General features: G+C 37.7%; 1 protein-coding gene across 1 annotated transcript; it reads right to left on the reverse strand.

The window, feature by feature from the left end:
- Positions 1 to 11,045: 11,045 nt before the first annotated feature.
- On the reverse strand, positions 11,046 to 17,648 carry LOC127203586 (sulfotransferase 2A8-like). The gene is made up of 3 exons (XM_051162412.1): positions 17,303 to 17,648; positions 15,630 to 15,801; positions 11,046 to 11,635 (listed from the first exon to the last, which is right to left on the reverse strand). The coding sequence occupies exons 1-3, from the start codon at positions 17,357 to 17,359 to the stop codon at positions 11,523 to 11,525; spliced, it is 342 nt and encodes a 113-aa protein (XP_051018369.1). The 5' UTR covers positions 17,360 to 17,648; the 3' UTR covers positions 11,046 to 11,522.
- Positions 17,649 to 21,216: the final 3,568 nt, after the last annotated feature.

Here is a 21,216-nt window from a genome sequence, read left to right on the forward strand (position 1 = left end):
GTGAAGGTGGCTGTAACCATAGCCACTGGAACCTGGAACAGAATCCAGAGGCAAGAGTAGCATCTGGACATAAAAGCATTCATTTGAGTGGTTCTCTCTAGGAGCATCTCAAAGTGGAGTGATAAACAGCCAAGACCAAAAAGCCCAGCCTCTTGTTTGCAGAACATCCTCTCAGGGTCCTTACTAGAATGTTTATCAGTTGGCTAAGACCATATCCCAACAAGAGGCAGTTCTTCCAATGGACAAACATCACCTGTTCTCTCATAAGTTTGTTTTCAGTGGAAAAATACCACACCCTTACACAAGTCTGTTTCATATCCCACTCTTGGGTTCAAAGCAAAAACATGTTTACATCTACTACCTATCCCTCTTTCTATTAAAATACTACATGCAATAAGAATATGAGATTATCCAGTAAAAGTTACATTTACAAGGTCCAGTCCATTTGTGTTTGACAATCTTGCAGAAATTATTCCAATATCTATCCTATCCTAGTGAGTCCTATCATAGTGTCCAAAGTTTCCCTAAATCACTTTCTTATAACTTACATTTAGCAACCTATAAACATGTTTTTAGAACCTGAACAACTAAAACTTCATTGGACTCATTCTATGCCTACCTAGTTTTCAACTCCTTTAGGGACTTAAGAAGGAAATATTATCTAATATGAGGAAGTGCAAACGAGCATCTTCCAAAAGTATAGACAGAGACAGTTGACTGCCTAGACAGTTACCAAAGTTTTTTTCTGTATCATTGGGGCATCCAATCTTCATCCTACTAGCCCAGTAATATCTGACAGACATTTCTGTGAAGCAGGAATTCTAAAGGACATGCCACCTAGTCTCTGCAAAACTGGACAGTCAATTTCCATTGTCATGCTTAATCACAGTTTGGACAGTCAGTCTGCTATCAGCAGTAGAGATAAGAACAGTTTTTTGGTCCAGTGTCTATTTTGACACATTTGTTTCTCTGATGCCCATCATCTTAATTGAAGTAGATTGGAGATGCTGCCAGGAGCAGATACATCTCTGTATCAGAAAAAAAAAAACCTTCTTATAAAATGCCATATTCTGTGGATCACTGAAGTGTTTGAAGACCGTCTATCTATTTACTATAGTGCATAATCATACACGTTTATCTATCTATATATTCATCTATTTAGCAATCAATTGACTTATCTATATCTCAGTATACATAAATAGACAAACATTGCTTGTTTCTAGCCATGTACTATCTGCTTTACCTTGCAAACATAAACAAGAGACTAAATAAAGCTTATTCTGTAGTTACCTAGATTATTATCTAACAAGACTACAAGTAAGATCCCACTAACTTCATCTCCAACCATGCTGAACAGTTTGCAGTAGTTAGTTTTCATAAGACTAGAACTTTACACCACATTTTCAAATGAGTTGCATATGTACAGTACATTAAGTAAAAGATTAACAAAATAATTTTAAACTTCTAAGAGTAAATTCAGCGTGTTATATATGAAAAATAAAACACTCTTTCTGCAAATTGATAGTCAGTAATTATATTAAGAGATTCAGGAATACATAACAAAACCATAAGGATTGCATACAATTCTGATTTGGGAACTGAAGTATATTGGCTTTTGATCACCTTAGGTATTTTATCTGATTTATAACCTGCCATTTCCATCCTGTTTGCATCAGGATAGAACATTGGTGCCTCTGGAATTGATGATCTCTTCACAATATGTGGAAGAATCCAATAGTTCTTTTTATGAACAATATACACTTTCTTTTTGGGTATTTGTCATTAATTTTTCCCAAGTAGTTACTACATGCTCTTTGCCAATCTTCATTGATTACACATAATGACATATCTCAGCATTAGTAAGAAGCAGTAAAATTTCATCTGGGTATGTTCCTGACAGTTGACACAGTCTTACTCTAAGCTTTGTAATTAATTCAGAAAATTTTCTATGTATATCCTCAATTTTTACTTTGTTTACGTGCTAAGAAAATCCATTCCATGATTTTATCTTCTCTTTGCATAATGAACCCTGCAGGAGAAGGAGTTGAAAGAAAAATAACCAAAATACAATCAAGCTCAGGATCAATTCTATCCACATACGCATCTTGAAGTCTTTGTTCTATGAGGAATAATTCATTTTCTGCTTCAGCCATTAGTCTCTGTGGACTGTATAAATCTAAGTCTCCTTGTAATGTTGGAAATAAATTAGTTAACTCAAAAGAAGATAATCCCATTGTAGGCCTCAGCCAGTTAATGTCTTCCAATTATTTTTTTTAATTTTTTATTAGTTTATTCTTGTTACATCTCAATGTTTATCCCATCCCTTGTATCTTCCCATTCTTCCCTCCCTCCCATTTTCCCATTATTCCCCTCCCCTATGACTGTTCCTGAGGGGGATTACCTCCCCCTGTATATGCTCATAGGGTATCAAGTCTCTTCTTGGCAACCTGCTGTCCTTCCTCTGAGTGCCACCAGGTCTCCCCCTCCAGGGCAATTATCTTTTTAAATCATTAATATTTTACATCTGATCTCTATGGATCTATACCTGTTGTGGTCGAATTTTTTGTTGGGCTATTTTATAGCCCAAGTAGATAATTGTATCCCCTCTTTGCATATCTACTGGACACCATGCCATCTCATCATAAGCCTCACCACCATCTAGCAGGGATAATGCTGCACAAAGACTGGAAAAGCTGATGGCGTCTGTGTGGCCCTAGAGAATTCCTCTATCAGAGTACTTGTGTCCAAAGCCCTTTTGGCCTGTCTGCTTTCCTCTTCCTCTAGAATACTTACAGTCTCTCCTACTTCCTGTTTTCCTCTGCCCTCTCTCACATACTGGTGCTCTGACCACCTAGACCATGGAGCAGAGCTAGGCAGCAATAGTGTGAAACACTGGCTCTCAGTTACCAGGTGGTTTTCCTTTACCAATGGCACCTTTTGTTTTCAAAGTGCTTCAACTTCTATTCAAAAAATACTCTGGTTGTATATCCAACTCTGCAATCCTTTTCAGGATGATAGAATTTACTGACCCTTCCAGGTTTTGTATCTTATAGGTCTTTCTTCCAATCTTCTTAAAAAATTAATACAGTAAAAAGACAAAACAAAAAAACAAAAAAAAATTCCTCTGGGTATAAAGTAGGAAAGAAATTTGCAACAGCAACTGCAAGTCTGCTGACACCCTGAAACAGCATTTCTAACTCTTCAAAACCTCTATCTTCATGACATTAGAAGTTAGGTTACCCATTATGCCCAAAGCACATTGGGCACCACATGTAGGCATCACCTTTTCCAAACCTACTTTATTTGGGGTTCTGTAATGTGTATACCTCCCTTCCAACTCACTTACCCTAGATGGAAGAGAAAAAAGGTTAATAGGAACATGAGAAGTGCACCTTGTTGAATTCAGTTCCTGGGAGCGATTCTCCTGGCATAGTTGGCAGGATTTCAGTAGACCAGCAATTCCACCAAAGTTGCGGCTGGAACCTGGAACAGCAGCCCCAACCTCCTGTTTTGGATGTATATACATCCCCTCAGAGTCTGTACTAAGATATGTTTCAGCTGGAAAAAAACAAGCCCCCCACAAGGAGGTTTGACTTCTAAGTGGATAAATATCACCTGTTTTCTCACAAGTCTGTTCCCCATTCCATACTTGGGATCAAATAAAAACATGTTTATATACACTACAAAAAATGTATATGAAACACACACTCACACGCAAACACATACCAGATAATCAACTGTATACTTACTAAGCTGTCTACCAGGTTTAAAAAAACTGTCATATAGATGGGCCTAATAATGGATAAACTAAATATGTTACATGAATGTATTAAAAATAACTATAGGGAATGGTGGTTAATAAAGATGAGAGAGAGATTAAAGATAGTAAAATGTTTCAATTAATGTAATATATTTTGTGCATGTATAATTTTCAAAGAAAAAGTTCAGTAATATAATTTATATAAACACACACACAAGATAACAAAAAATGAAATCCATCTAGGGAAAATCATACCTTATTATAAGTTACACTACAGAGATATAGTAATAAAGCCAACGTGGCACCAACACACAAAAAAAAAGATGAACAGATTGATGGACTAGAAAACCAAAACAATTTTCATTATGGCAGGCACCTGATTTTGGACAAAATGCCAAAAGTATACATTGGAGAAAATACAGGATGTTCAGTAAATGGTGCTTTATAAAATGGATAGCTATATAGACAAGAATAAATTTATATTTTAATCTGTCATTACACACACACACACACACACACACACACACACACACACTAATCCCAAATGTATCAAGAGCCTCAACAGAAGACTCCAAATTCTGAACCTGATAGAGAAAAATGTAGGAAGTGCACTTTGAGATAGAAGCAGGTAAGAACTTCCTGAATAGGATATATCTCAGTCAGAAAACTACAGCTAATCATCAACATATGGCACCTTATAAAATTAAAAAATTTCAGTTAATGAGCATAAATAATTAATCATGTGAAGTAGCAGAATACAGAATAGGAGAAAATCTTGGCCAGCTAACTGTTCACCAATAATATGTATCTAGTATATACGACAAATTAAAAACTCAGTATCAATAAAACAAATAGCTGGAGCAAATACTGGGCTATGAGGCTCAACAGTATTACCAAAATGATATACTTAGTGAGATAAACACTACCATTTATCTCTTGTATGAGCATCCTCACAAAATTCTTAGTGTTTTTAACTTGAAGTACAAATAGAGCATCATTAGATGGAGAACAAAAAAGAGAAATTAAGGAACAAGAAGTTTTGGAACACCTGTAATTTGAAAGTTGAGGAAGAGAATACAAGAGTAAGGGGATTTATGCAAAGACTGAGTCGGGAAAATGGGGGTAAATTAAGCAAAACTATGAATGTGTATATACCTTATGGAAACCCACTAGTTTGTACATTCATAAAAAAGATAAAAGAGTTTAAGTAAAGGCACTGCATTAATGGACAATAGTGCTTCCAGAAATTATAGGTTATTAAATTAAAAAACACCATTGGTAGATATGGGATGGTGCTCTAGGAACTGCTGCCTGGAAAGTACCTGAGGATCAAAATATTATAGGTAATTATCAGTTTTCACTTGCTCAAAAAACCTATTGGTAAGACCCTATTGTTAAAGATATCATCACCCACATGTCATAGGACATAAGGAAAGCAAACTGGGACAGGGCTAAAAAATGTTGATTAGCCCACATAGAGTCAGAAGGTACTTTGCAGGCTGCAAGTTGGAGATTGTTATCAGCAGCCCTCACTAGCTGTGGACAGTGAGATCCAGCCTTACAAGATATGTGCACTAATGCAATAATGGCAATTGTAGTATAGAAGTAACAAATCATTTCATGACTAATATTGAGATCCACACTACATAAGAAAATCTCAGATCTGGTGCTGTCAGCATGATCAAAGACCCATGGTGGGAGGTAACAGGTCATGAATTATTAGAAAGTTTTTTTCTTTTAAATTTTTTTAATTTGTTCACTTTATATACCACTGTATTTCCTTCCATCATCTCCTCCTGGGCCTGCCTTCCCCCCTCCATCCTCTCACCCTCAAACCCCATTCTAACCATCCCCTAGTCATCAGAAAGGGGGATCCCTCCCAAATCATCTGACCTCAGCCTACTATGTCTCATCTGGACTGCCTGCAACCTTTTCCTCTTTTGTCTGGCAAGGCTGACCCACCAGTGATCAACTAGTGGGCACCAGAGTCCATGTCAGAAGTATCTGCAACACTCAATATTATGGAGCCCACGAAGAGACTGTGCTGCCTACTGACTACATATGAACAGAGGATGTAGGTCCTCACCAGTGGTGGTCCTTGGTTGATGCATCAGTATCTGAAGCACCCCTCCCCCACTGCCTGGATTTGTTGGTTTCATTGGTCCCCTTGTGGAGCTCCTACTCCCCCAGGCCCTTCTATCCCCCAACTCTTCCACAAGACAACCTGCACGCTACCCACAAATTTGGCTGAGTTTCAACACCTGCTTCTACCCCCTGCTAGATGGATTTTTTTCAAAGGACCTCTATGGTGAGCTCCTATTCTGTTCCTTATTTTCAACAGTTTCTGGTTTCTATTCTATTTGCCCTTCTGAATGAACATTAAACATTCTTCCTAGGGTCCTTCTTTTTTATTTAGCTTCTTTAGGTCTGTGTATTGTCCTGTCATTACTGTGGCTACTATCTGCTTATAAATGAGTATATACCATGTGTGTCTTTCTAGGTTTTAGTTACCTCACTCAGGATGATAATTTCTTGTTCAATCCATTTGTCTGCAAATTGCAAGATTCCCTTGTTTTTCATAGATGAATAGTATCCTTTTGTGTAAATGTACCACAGTTTCTATATCTATTCTAGATTATTTCCAGATGCTGAATATAACAAATGAAGATGCTATGAACATAATTGATGAAATTCTGTGTTGTATGATGGTGCATCTTTCTGGTATATACTGAGGAGTGATATAGCTGGGTCTTGAGGTAGAACTATCGTAATTTTTCTGAGAAAGTGGCAGACTGATTTCCAGAGTTTCCAGAGTACAAGTTTGCAATCCCACCAGCAATAGAGGAGTGATGACCTTTCTCCACATCCTTGCCAGCATGTGCTGTCACTTGCATTTTTGAGCTTAGCCATTCTGACAGATTTAAGGTGGAATCTCAAAGTTTGGTGTTTTTTTTTTTTTAATTTCCATTTCCCTGATGACTAAAGACATTGAAGATTTCTTTAGGAGTTTCCTAGCCATTCAATATTCTTTTGTTTAGAATTTTCTATTTAGTTCTGTACCCCAATTTTAATTGGATTATTTGGTTTGGTTGTGTTTAATTTCTTGAGTTCATTATATATTTTGGATATTAGCGCTCTGTTGAATGTAGGGTTGGTGAAAATCTTTTTCCAGTCTTTAGGCGGTCACTTCATTCTGTTGACAGTGTCCTTTGTCTTATGGAAGCTGTCAGTTTCATGAGGTGCCACTTATTAATTGTTGATCTTATAGCCTAAGCTATTGGTGTCCTTTTCAGGAAGTTGTCTCCTGTGCTAATGAGCCCAAGGTACTTTGCCAATTTTCTTCTAACAGATTTAGTGTGGCTGGTTTTATGGTGAGGACTTTAATCCACTTGAACTTTCATTTTGTGCAGTGTGATAAATAAGCATTTATTTGCTTTTTTCTACATGTAGACACCCAGTTAGAGCAGTGCCATTTGTTGAAGATTCAGTCTTTTTGCTGTTGTATAGTTTTGGCTTTGTTGTCAAAAATCAAGGGTCCATAGGTGCTTGGGCTCATTTCTTGGTCTTCCATTTGATTCCACTGATCCACAAGTCTTTTTCTATGACATGACAATGCATTTTTATTATGTTTGCTCTATAGTACAGCTTGAGATCAGGAATGGAGATTCATCCAGAAGATGGAAATTATGGAGAAATTCAAGGTAGACTTTATGACAAGTTGAAGACCCAGGCTGTCTATGACTTCATCTGTGCCAATATTTCTATGCTTAAATTTCTCAAGCCAAATAACTTAAAACTATAAATATTCTTCAGATACAAATGTTCATATTTCCTTGTATTACCAAAAGAAAAAACTCTCAAATTCATATCTACATTACTAAGGCTGGAAGAAAAAAGTGGCTTAGATGTGTTAAGAAAAAATAAAAGATATAATTTTTCTGAAAGTTCTAGAGACTGGAAATGTTGAGGTGGTTGGGGTGACTGTTTAGCCTTATAGTGCCATGGATTGGTATGGTTCAGGCTTCTCCACGTGACCTGTTGATGGCCTTCTTCTCGTTATGTCTTCACCTCATCTTTACTCTATGTTGCTGTTGAAATCCCATCTTCTATAATCATATCATGTTAGTCCATTTGTCTCTAGAAGAGTATTGTCTCTAAGAAGTGGGATGATTTCTCAGCAATACACTTGCAAGTTCAACACTCGGACTTTAGTAATGAGGCTTAGTGTAGATCACCTGCCTGAAATGCACCAGTGAGGGCCTGTGGTAGTAGATTTGAGAGTAGGTGGCCTAGGATCCATTAGTGAATCACTAGGGAAAAGCTGAGGCACAGCGCACTTGCATAGTCTACATGATTCCCCATGTTCAATATTTGCTACCACAAAAACTATAACAACAACAACAAACAGTCGTAGACCTTTATCTCAAAATATGGAAACTCTGAGATATTTATACTATGGCTTCAACATGTGAGGCTCCAAGACACAGCAGCATTTAGAAAAATCTTCGTTAGAATGACAAGGTTATTTATAATGTTTTTAAGTGTGACAAAAAGTAAGTTGGTTATGGATGGATGGCGCAGCACTTAGTAGCACCCACTGCTCTTACAAAGGACGCTGGCTTAGTTCTTAGCATCCTTGTCAGGCGGCTCAAAATCTCATGTAACTCCAGGTTGAAGTGCTCCTATTTCCTCTTCCAGCATCTTTGTTCACTCCATACATGTAGTAAATGCACAAAGATACAAACATACACATAACTAAAAATAAACCAGATCTAGCCAATGGTCAGAATATTCTCCACAGTTGAGTGGAGAGTGTGATACGACTTTCTCACATACTCTGGTGCCTCACATTTGACCATGTCCCCGGGAGGGGGAGACCTGGTGGCACTCAGAGGAAGGACAGCAAGTAGCCAAGAAGAGACTTGATACCCTATGAGAATATATAGGGGGACGTAATCCCCCTCAGGAACAGTCATAGGGGAGGGGAATAATGGGAAAATGGGGGGAGAGGAATGGGAGGATACAAGGGATGGGATAAACATTGAGATGTAACAAGAATAAATTAATTTTAAAAAGGGGGAAACAAACAAACAAACAAAAAACAAACAAACAAACAATTAAAAAAAGAAAAAAAATAAACCATTAAAAATAGCATATTAAAACATGACTGAGTGATTGAGAGGACTGGCATCTCTTCCAGAGGACAAGGCTCAATTTTCAGAACCGGCCTGGCACTTAACATACAACTGTGACTTCAATTTTAGGACATCTGACACCTTTGTTGGCTCTGTAGGCATCTGGAACTCCATGTTGTACAAAACATGCATACATTGAAATCATCCATATGCATAAAATTTGAAAATTTTAAAATAATTAGTACATAATACAAAATCCTATTTAAAAACATAAGTGATAGCTAAGTTGAGTGTAGATGCCTCCTATGAGCCCTTTCTTGTGGCTTTTCTATATGAAAGCCCTAGTATATGGATGACATAATATTTTGAATAAAGCCCATTATTACAGCTAAGAGTGTTTTCAACATATTTTCTTTCATTGTTACCAGGTTCAAAACTCTGATACTCAGACCCACAGTATTGTTTATATATGTCATTTTGAAAATTATTATTATATCTTATCTTTATTTTTGAAAGCAATTTTTAAATTTAAATAGATTTTGATCACATTCTTTCCCCCTCCCCTAAGTCCTTCTAACTACTCTCATCCTCCACACCCACCCAAATTAAGGTTCTTTCTCAAAAATTTCCATTTAGAAGCAGCTGATGCCAAAGGTATTACTATCGTTAAATATGTGATTTATAATAAACTATAACAAATGTTTTGTTTTTAACTTAAAAAAAATAAAAACAGTCCCAAATACAATTAATTACTCCCCCCAACCAATAAAAGTAATTAGAAGAAAAAAAAACTAAAAGAAACTCAAAAAAAAAACTGTCAGTGAATAAAAATCAAGCAAACAAAAAAACAAAAAGCATGGACTCTTCTATATGTTTGTCTAGTACTCTTGAATATGACGCCCTCTCTGGAGAGTTTGATGTACTCTGTGTCAACAGATTGGAAATAATTGGTTCTCCTGCCATGTGTAAGTGAGATTTCTACTGTTAACCTTTACTTTAGTGAGTACATTTTGATTCAATAATTCATCAACTCCTGCATTCATTAATTAAAAAACTATACAATCATAAAATACAATGAGATAAGATAGGCAAACCAAAAGAAGAGAAGAGCCTCAAGAAAAGTCACAACAATTAAAGACCACCCTCATTGGTCATTAAGGGATTCCATAAAATACAAACCTGGAAGCGCTAATATTTACTCAGAGGACCTGTTACAATGTTCTCACTATTCACTTTTTCTACCACACCAGCTGCTTATTGAAGGTGGGAAAGATTATAAGATCAGTGGATCCCAAGATAGTGGGCCCATTGTCACAGTGTCCTGGTTAGGAAGTGGGTTCATTGGCCATAATCAATACTTCTGCAGGCCTCCCTGGGTCCAGATATGTTGGCTTTGATGGTATCCTTATGATGCTCCTCTCGCTTCTGGATCCTACTGTCACCCCACTCTTCCAAAGGACACTCAGTGCTCTGTCCAGATTTGGGCTGTGAGTCTTAGCATTTTTTTTTATTAATTTCTTCTTGTTACATCTCTCAATGTTTATCCCATCCCTTGTATCATCCCATTCTTCCCTCCCTCCCATTTTCCCATTATTCCCCTCCCCTATGACTGTTCCTGAGGGGGATTACCTCCCCCTGTATATTAGCATCTGTTTTGAACACCCACCAGGTAGAGTCTTTAAGAGAACAACTATGTTGGGATAATATCCACTTATAATTGAGTATACACTATGTGTGTCTTTCAGGGTCTGGGTTACTTTACTCAGGATGATCTTTTCTAGTTCCAACCATTTGCCTGCAAATTTTATGGTTTTTTTTTTCATTTTTAACAGCTGAGTACTATCCCATTGTGTAAATATACCACAATTTCTGTATCCATTATTTGGTTGATGGTAATCTAGGTTGTTTCCAGTTTCTGGGTATTATGAATAAAGCTTCTGTGAACATAGATGAGCAGATGTTCTTGTTGCATGGTGGAACATATTTTTGGTGTATGCCCAGGAGTGGTAGAGTGAATTCTGAGGAAGTGTGATCAGTAGCCAATAGTTATCCTGGTTTATATTTTGAGTTTGAGATCAGGCAGTGCTACACACACACACAAAAAATCCCTCAAATGAAAAACAAATCAACAACAACATCTTCTGGAATCTGGCTAAATACAGATTCTTGGAGATGTAACAAGAAAACCTCAGTCATCTCTTGCTAGCAATAGTTACTTCTGATCTTTTTTTTTTCTATATTTTATTTCTGTCTAAAGTTTTCAAGACATTTTGGAATCATAGTTGTATGATTTCTTCTTTATTCTATGTTTGGAAAATATTAATAAGATTTTTAAATTCCATTAATGTATTTATTTTATTTGGTACCATAATGTGATATGTGTATACACCAGAGGAAAATTTTTGCATGTTTGTTATCTCCAATCATGCTGGTATGAAAATTAAACTCAGGTCCTCATGCTTGGAGTCAAGTGTATTTTCCCATTAAGCCAAGTCACTTGCCCAAGATTTGATGATAAAATAATTTTAAGTGAAACAGTAGATTTTATACCATGACACTAAGCCATATACATGTTCAAGGTCAACAGATCGTATGAAATATCCCTGTAAGATTCAGATTTTCTAATACTATTCCCATGGAAACAGCTCTTCAGGAATATCTGCCATCTTCTCCTGAAATATTTTATCAAATTTTTCAGCCTGGGCTACAGTGAAGTGATTCTTCCAGTCCCCAATGATGCCTGAAAAACATAAAGAAGAATATTGAAACAGATCCTTATGATAGGTTTGAAGTCCATCCTATATCATAATTTATCTGTGTAAATATTTCCTTGTAGATGACTAATATTCTCAATCCAAGTAACTGAAAACTGTATAAATCACACAGACATAAATGTTCATTTTTCTTGCCTTGAAAAATCTTCCCAAAACTCATATGTTCTTTCACAGAAAAAAAGGCACAATAGTCTTGGTTAAATTTTTTAAAGAGATACTTTTTCTAGAAAATTATAGCAAATAGAAGTCTGAAATCTGCTGTTTTCTGGGGTCTGTTCTTGTTTAGAGCACCAGAGACAAGTTGTTTGAGGTTTTTTTCACTTGGCCTTACATAACTACCTTCTTCCTGTGTTATCACTTAATCTTCCTCTTTAAAAACATTTGGTTAGTCTCCTAGTCCCCCAGTCTTCCCATTTTAACTAAATCGTCTTTCTTAGGGACTGTTGCTAAGAAGTAGGGTCATAGCTGCTTATGTAGCATTGTCGACGAATTTAACATTCAGTATTTTATTCAGGAAGGCTTAGCATAGAAGCCTGCTTATAATCCTCTAGTGGGAAGCATGCAGCATAGGCCAGTTAAAGCTTATCCGCTGAGTATGTATAAGCTCTGTATTAACTGCCAAATAACTTAAACTCCCAAAACATAAGCATTGTCTCTATATAGGCACAATCAAGGGTATGTGAAACTACCGCTTAAATTTATGATGCTGGGAGAAAAAGATAATTCAGAAATACCCTGTTAGAACAACTATTTCGCGAAAGTTCTATAAAAATGATGTAAGCATGGGCTATTGTATTTTTGTTTGCTTGTTTGTCTGTTTTGTTTTGTTTTGTTTTGTTTTGAAGTGGCTCAAAACATAAGGCTCTCGTGTATCTTGCAGAGTAATTGAGTTTATTTGCAGCACCCAAGCTGGGCACCTCACAATTTTCTACAATGACAGCTCCAGGAAATCTAATGCCTCCTCTGGCATTTTTAGGTACCTTCATGCAAGTACCATACACCCTTTTACACACAGATACACATAAATAAAAATAAGTAATTTAAAAGTTAAGTATTTGAGGGATGGTCTAAGATTCAGCATCAACTGGTGCTTTTCCAGGATATCTGAGTTCTATTCACAACACACAAGTGTCAGTCACAACTATCCATAATTCCAGTTCCAGAGTACCTGATGACCTCTACTTGCCTTCATTGGCACTTTATGTGCATGGTTCAAGAAATATACATAGACAAAACATACATACACATAAATTAAAAATTAAAAAGTACAATGAACACATACATATATATTTTTTTCTTAAAAAGTAAAATAAAATCTTCTTCTATGGGTAGATTTCCTGTTCTCTCTCAATATGAAATATCTAGTGTGGTGATGGCACTAGGCTTTAAATAAATCTCATTAGAGCTAAGGACATTTTCATACCTCCCCTCAGAACTTTAAACCATTCAGGAATACCTCTGATTTTTTTTTTAGAAGCCCATCTTTCTTTTTTTGTCAGTTAAAGAGATAGCCAAACTGACTAAAAGAAAGGTGGGTTTCTAAAAAAAAAAAAAAATCAAAGCCATTCCTCAATGGTTTGAGCTGGTTCCCATAGATCTATCCTGCAGAGCATTTGCAAAGGTCCATTGTTCTTTACCCCAGTAAACTGCTCAGCTTTCTCTGTAGTTACACAGGTATGCTTCATGTGGCCTCTGACGCATTTCACTGTAACAGACAGTACTTGGCAAAAATAGCGTCTAAGAAAATATCTGTCGGTTCTACCTCGGATATCCTAAAAGCTTAACCCCTTCCAGCCTTAGATCTGAGTCCTAAATCTTAACTGGGTGTGAGATGATAGGAGTAGCTCCTACAAAGAAGAATGGTGGTATAGACTAGGATAAATGCTCACATCTAGATGATGAGGAGTCATGGTCCTGAGACCTTCAGGAACTAGCTGGGTAAATCAACCTTGAAGTATGCAGAATATTCCCTAATATTTTTTTATGGCTGGCCCACTGGGTGGCATCAGGTGTGTAATACCTTAAGCATCTAATGTGTTTCTGCAATGCCTTATCATCTCAGACACTTTAACTGTATCTAGAACTAGTTATTTCAAAAGTAGATACTTGTCCCAGTGAGACAGATCAAGATTTAAGAAAATTAATACATTAAGATAGGCAGATTTGGGCCCAGAGGTTCCACTCAAACTATGGCACTAGCCAAGGACAATACAGGCAGTAAACTTTAAACCCCTACCCAGATCTAGCCAATGGTCAGAACAGTCTCCACACTTGAGTGGAGAGTGGGATATGACTTTCTCACATACTCTGGTGCCTCACATTTGACCATGTCCCCTGGAGGGGGAGACCTGGTGGCACTCAGAGGAAGGACAGCAGGTTACCAAGAAGAGACTTGATACCCTATGAGCATATACAGGGGGAGGTAAACCCCCTCAGGAACAGTCATAGGGGAGGGGAATAAGGGGAAAATGAGAGGGAGGGAAGAATGGGAGGATACAAGGGATGGGATAAACATTGAGATGTAACAAGAATAAATTAATTAAAATTTTTTTAAAAAGAAAGAAAATTAATAGTGTTAGCTTTCAGAGGTCCTCTCTTCACATTCACATACTGACATGGTGGCTCACAAATTAGTGTAACTCTAATTTCAGAGGATCCAATGCCTTCCATGGCCTATGTGGACACTGAACACATGTGGTAGACAAATATACCTAAAATAAAAACACCTATGCATAAAGAATACATTAATATAAAAGTAGATTAATCAGCAGGAAGAAGTAACTTTTGCTTTATTGTTGTTATGGTCCTTATTACAATTTATTTTTTATTTGCACGTGTGTGCACCTGTATGTATGTAACTGGGCAGGTGCCACAGTGCCTCCATGGAGAGAACAGAAGAGTCCTTTAAGGAGTCAGTTCTCCTTCTAAGAATTTGGTTCCAGTTCATTAAACTTAGTATAAAAAAAACCACTCTTAATCTACTGAGCCATCTCATTGGCTCTTTTGTAAATTATTTTGATGGCAGACTCTCATATAAGTCCATGGTGGTTTGAAGTTGCTATGAAGCTAACAATATCCTTAAACTCCTGAGGATCCAGTCTCTACCTGCTGTGTGCCAAGATTACATGCATACTGTAAGAGGCTACATTTATGCAGGATTTAGGATGAAAACCAGGGATTCATCCATTCTAAGTAAGCATCCTAACAACTGGGCTACATCGTAAACCCAAAATGACTTCTTGGAGTACATGAGATGTGCACTTCCATAGAATGAAGTTTATTAACACAAAAATTCAAGTAGTCTCTTTTTTGTTTTGCTTCTGTGTGTATATTTGTCTGCCTGCCTGCCTGTCAGTCTGTGTCTGTCTGTCTGTCTATCTGTCTGTGTGTCTGGGTTTTTTTTTGTTTTGCTTTTCTTAATTGCTATTTTATTATTTTTTTCTGTTTGCTTTTAGGATAGGGTCTCACATAGCAAAAATGGCCTCAAATGTGTCCTGTAACAAATGATAATATTAGTTCTCGAGTCTTTTGCTGCCAGTCTCTAGAAGACATTGGATATGTCTTACAGAATGTCATGGTTAAGTCTCTTCTCTCTTTTTTTTTTTTTCATTTTTTCTGTTGTACCATGTCTCTGGAACATTCTCCAGGCTTCTCAATGCATGTGGTGACACCAACATGACTACCTCCAAAGTAATTTTTCTCACCCATGTGCAATAAACATTCTTCAAGCACCAGGAGCATGTATTAGCTCTACTAAAATGTTTCCTGAAAAGGACATGTAACGATCTCTCTGAGTTGCAGTAATTAATGTTAATATATGCCTACAAAAGTGCAAGCTGTCTTTTAATCAAAATATGGATTTCCTGTTGAAATGAACATGTTAAGTCTTAGCATCCTTTCCCAATAGCAAGAAAGCTCTCATGGACTAAGATACATATCAGAACTACAGCATTTCTCTACCTTTTCTCATTAGTGGCTCTCGTACTTCCTTATGAATTTTAAATCTGTTAGGAGACTGCATGTTTTCTTTCATGACCTGGAAAGAGCTGTTCTTCAGCACTAAGTCCAGCTCCCTTGGTTCCAATGTCTTTCCTAAAAACTCACAGATCTTCTTGATGGCACTCCTGGTATCCTAAAGGAAAGCAAAAATACCAGGAAAGTCGGAGGAAAGATACTGATGTATATAGAAAGAGGAACAACACAGAGAATCAAGAAAATACTAAAACAGTTCAAGGAGGAAGGATCAGAGAGGTAACTAATGCCTCTAATTGTTCTATGACTTCCACCTGTACATTTCAGCAAACATGCCCACACTCACAAACACACACACATACACAAGTGACACACACACACACACAAACACTAATAACATTTTAAAAATACATGAGCTGAGATGGATCAGCATATATAGCTCCTATGGATGACTACATTTGCAGTCAAATGCATGTCAGATAGTTCCCCAATGCTGGAGATTCACCATGCTGTTTTTCCCATCTAAAAGCACAAAGATTAAAAAAAACAAATTTATTAACTCTTTCTCAATAACAAATCTCTAGTCAAGAGTGGTTCCATGTCCAAATGCATGCAAATTCATAATTTCATAATAAGTAAGTAAAAAATAAAATATAAAAAAGATTTTTGAGAATGTGATATGTCAAAAAAATTTTAATTAAATAAAAAATAAAAAATAAAGAAAAACAAAAAAAATACAACAAAAAAAGAATGTGATATGTTGATGCAAACAAATAGTCACATGGGAGGTGAACCCAGAAGAATCAGAGGAAGTTCATCCTCAGATGCACAGTGAGTTTGAGGCTAGCCTGGATGCATGAGAGTCATATCCAGAACACCAAAAGTGAGCAAGCAGAAGCACAGGAGACCACACAGAGAGTAGCAGTCAGTAAGGCCTGTGGTCTCTGCTTGAGTGTGTGAGGCCAATCTACTTTCCCATGCTATCTCATGAGAATCCTGTTTCCTGAGGTGTGTGTGTGTGTGTGTGTGTGTGTGTGTGTGTGTGTGTGTGTTGCATGCATGTTAGTGTGCATGTGAATGTACCCACAGGCACACATGCAGGACAGTTATTGAGTGTCTTCCTCTACTACTCTCTGCCTCGCTATCTTTAGACACCTTTTCACTGTACCTGAAACTCTTTCTGTTTTGGTTAGGCTGCCTGGTCTTTGAGTTCCTGAGATCTACTTATGTTTGCTCCCCTAATTTAAGCACACATAGCCATTCCTAAAGTTTTTAACTGAGTGCTTGGTTTTGGAATTCAGGTACTTATTCTGCATGGCAAAGGTTCTTACCCACTGAGCAATTTCTGCAGACATGGCAGAGAAAGACACAGAACACACAATGCAAGTGGAAGCACTTGTGTGCCACCTCTGCATGAAGTAAAAGCTCCTTGTGCTGATGCAAAATGAAACTGGAAGTACCTCAAGAAAGAGCTTGGATCTTGAAGAAAAAAAAAAAGGACAGACAAGAAGCACGATAATGTAGGGAGCATAGGTCACATTTAGGATTCTCCCTGAGCAAACACTGACAGAGTATGTGGAATGGGGAAACTAAGGATGGGATGTGTTACCTGGAGTGAAGTGGGTAGAGGCTGTGTGGTGACTGCAAAAAATGACTCTTACCTTTTTCAGCTCTTCATAACTCAGGAGCAGGATGTTGTCTCTGTTCCTCAAGGACATCCAGTCACGTACATGCTCAAACCATGAACCGCCTGGTACTACGTCAGGGAGAGCAGAATGTGAAGACTAAAGAGGTAAAACCAGGAGTTCTGGACAGCTAGATAGCTCAATGACTACATGTGGTTAATGACAAGCCTCATGTCCTCAATTTGTTCCCTCTGACCCACTAAGTGCAAGAAATAACCGAACTATCAAGTTTTGTTCTGACCTCCAGAGGCAGGCTGTATTGAAGGCATGCACACATGTGAACAATAAAGGAATAAATAAAAGTAGACACTTAAAAAGACACCAGAGGCTATTTCTATACTCTTCCTTGATCTTTAGCCACTGTGCATGTGTACAGTAGGAGGAGTGTTTTTTGAAATTACATTTTGAAATGTTTATAGTGAGAATTATGATGCCCAACTCATGACTCCTATTCATGACCTCACAGGTCTAAGGGGAAGTAGGGTAAAAGCAAACCTTCTCAAAGATGCAATCAGCATGTGTGTGAGGAAAACAAGGCATCTCCTTACATAAACAAAAAAGGGAGCCTGTGTTTTAATACAATCCTTCTTTAAGAATTACCTCCGTCACTTCTAAAAACAATTGGTCTTGCTTACTCAGTCTTGGTGTTTTTCATAATTTCATAAATCTTATTGCATTTTTACTGTGTATATAGTGTAGGCGCATGTCTGTTCATATGTTCCAGACTGTTTGTGGGTACAGGACCATGTGGAGGCCCAAAGCCAATATCAAGTGTCTTCCACAATTGCTCTCCACTTTATTTACTCCAATTGGCTCTTTCACTGAACTCTGAGCTTGACAATTTAATTTTAGTATGGGCTGCAAACTTTTTTCTGGGTTTAGTATCTGTCCTGTACTGTGTTACAGGGCCTGTGACACCTGCCTGGATTTTGTCTGGGTCTTGTCATTGAAGTTACAGGAGATTCAGAAGCACCCACATCAGTTTTGTGCTCAATATTTTAGTCCTCTGAAAAAGCAGTCTTCACTCTTAACTGCTGAGCAATCCTTCTAGCCCCACCTTTTGTCTCTTGCTAGTATAACTCTATCAATAGATTTTTCTTCATTATTCTTGGTTGTATCAGGTTCCATTCTGCCTACTGTTTGTCTAGATCATTTTAATACTGCATGTGTCTTTGAGTAGAAACTGTTGTTACACAAATTGTGATGTGTGTGCATTGCATGCTAGCATATATGTGTGCCTGTGTGTGCACTGGCATGTTTGCCTGTGTGCACTGGGGAAAATGTCTTTCTCTATTCCACTCTTCTTGACTCCTTTAATGATTGGCTCTTCTCTAATTTCAGAGCTTAGAATTTTCACCTAGGCTGGCAACCGTAATCCCAACTGGATAGCTTGAATGAGATATGTCTTATAATCTCAGATGTTTGGTGCTGTTGTTTGAGTAAGCTTTATGTCACATGATCTTGATGGAGGAAGAATGACACTGATGGTAGCTTTGAGGTTTCAAGAGCTCTGTCAAGCCCATGCTGCTTCTCTTTCTGATTCGTACTTATTCTTAAGAAAATAAGATCTCAACTACTTGTTCAAGCTTTTGTGCCTCTGCCCTATCACCATGGATACTTACCCTGTAGGACCATTAGCTGAACTAAACCTTCTGCTACAAGTATTCATGATCACAGTGTTTCATCACATCAAAAGAAAAAGTGTTATTACTACCAAATCTTCTTCTGTCTCTGCTCCATAATACTCCAACACCAGGGCCACAACTCTATGAAAAACAATTCCCAGCTTCTGTGGGTTATAGGATCTGAACTTGGGTCCTCATGTTTGTGCAGAAAGAACCCTTACCTGCTAAACAATATCTGTAGCTCACATATGATCTTCGTCTTACAGGTTGTGATTCCTGAGCATCGGAATGAGTGAACATTCTACAGAATCACAAAGTAGATGTTGGTTTGAGTGGTTTTGTAGTCCCTCAAAACCAGCCTCAGAAATTTAGTGTGACTCTGTCTTTAAAATAGAAGGAAAAGAAGAGCGGAGGATTGAGACGGTGATAGAGTACTTGCTTGTAACGTGTGGGCTTTTTTTGTACTGAAACATCTAGAGATCCAGGAAAAACTGGAACGTTTAACCATAGAGAAGGCAAAGCATGGACTGCAGTTCTGTCACTCAGTTTATATGCTTTCCAGTGTTGATCAGACTCACAGGTTGCTGGGACACCCAGAAGAAACATAGAGACTTTGATCTTCCCAGGCCAACACTGCACAGCACACTCACCATTTCCTTGAATGAAATCCTCAAGAAATCTTTCCAATGACTCTGGTTTCTTAAAGAAATCTGTGGCAAGCCAGAAGTAATAACCAGACACAAGAGAATCTCTGGGATTTCTGAATAAATAAATCACCTTCAATACAAAAATTGGAGAATGAAAATACTCGCACTGAGTTTCCAGCATCTTCATATGGATTCCCAGAAAATATATTAAAAAGCCCCTTCCAAATACCAATGGATTACTTCTTTTTATTTTGGGTCACTGTGTTTTTTGTACGTATGTGTGTGGTTATTGTCTTTATTTGTATAGACTGTGCTTTATTTGTTTGCATGTATATGGCTCATATATGAACGTCAGAGCAGAGTCTTATAATCTAAGGTCCCTCGTTTTACCATTAAGTAAAGACCAGGGATGTCTTCCAGCTTGACAGGCAGGACAAGGACTTTAACCTGTTAAGCTGCCTTCCTCTTTTGGGGAATGGATGACAGTCTCTGGTAGTGAAGGCAGGCCTTAAATAAATGGTGTAGATGATAATGATCTTGAGATGATACTGTTCTTTTTGCCTCCTACATAATTTGATTACAACCACATGCCAGGAACCCTTGACTTCTTTGATTTTGTTATAAATGGTTTACAGTGTGCATTAATAAAATAGTTATATTAATATTTTCCTGAAAGTGTCACTTTGCTAGGATTGTAGCAATAGAAAAACACAATGAAGATTCCTTCTGGACCATGGAGGAAAGCTCCAAGGAGGGTTCAAAGACAAGTGGGTTTTAAGATTAGATTAATGTGCATGTGTTTCTTCCTGTGTTTGTACTTCCATATGTAGTCACTGTCTCGAGGCAGTAAGAGGGAGTCAGATTCTCTGGAACTATAAGAGGCTGTGAAACAAGCATGTGGATGCTGAGAATGGAATCCAATTCCTCTGAAACAGCAGCAGATGCTCTTAACCTCTGATGAATCAATCCATATAATCTAAGTGTAGTTGGTTTTACACTTCTGTTATATGACTGGAGATCATTAGAAGAGGTCTGTCTAAGAAAGTGTGCAGTGTTTACATGCAAGTCTGTACACAGAAACACAGCACTGTGCAGTCACCTACTTAAACTGCAGTCTAATAATAATGATCTGCGCTGTGTCAGATATCCAGTACTACTCCTGGTCACTTCTTGTGTTCCTTCCTCTGTCAGCCACAACAAAGGATTGAGTAGTTCTGATGTGAATGGATTCCTAGACTCAGTTTGGTGTAAACTTAGCCATGACCCCATAGCAAGCCAGAGTTTTTAACTACTGGTACATGAGCAACTAGATTCATACCAAACAAAGACCTAACAGAATTAATACCGTACATGGGACAGAAGCAACTTACTGAATGAAACTTGTCTAATTGTGAGCCAGTGAAATGGCTCAGGACATAAATGTGCTTGCCATGAAATCTGAAAATCTTAGTTTGAGACCCTAGAATCCCATGATAGAAAAGTGAACTGACTTCACAACAGTGTCCACTAACATTATACAACACACTTGGGGGAGAGAGGGAGAGAGAGAGAGAGAGAGAGAGAGAGAGAGAGAGAGAGAGAGAGAGAGAGAGAGAGAGAGAGAGAGAGAATGAGAGAG

This window comes from Acomys russatus, chromosome 19, assembly GCF_903995435.1.
Source record: "Acomys russatus chromosome 19, mAcoRus1.1, whole genome shotgun sequence".
Lineage (NCBI taxonomy): Eukaryota > Metazoa > Chordata > Mammalia > Rodentia > Muridae > Acomys > Acomys russatus.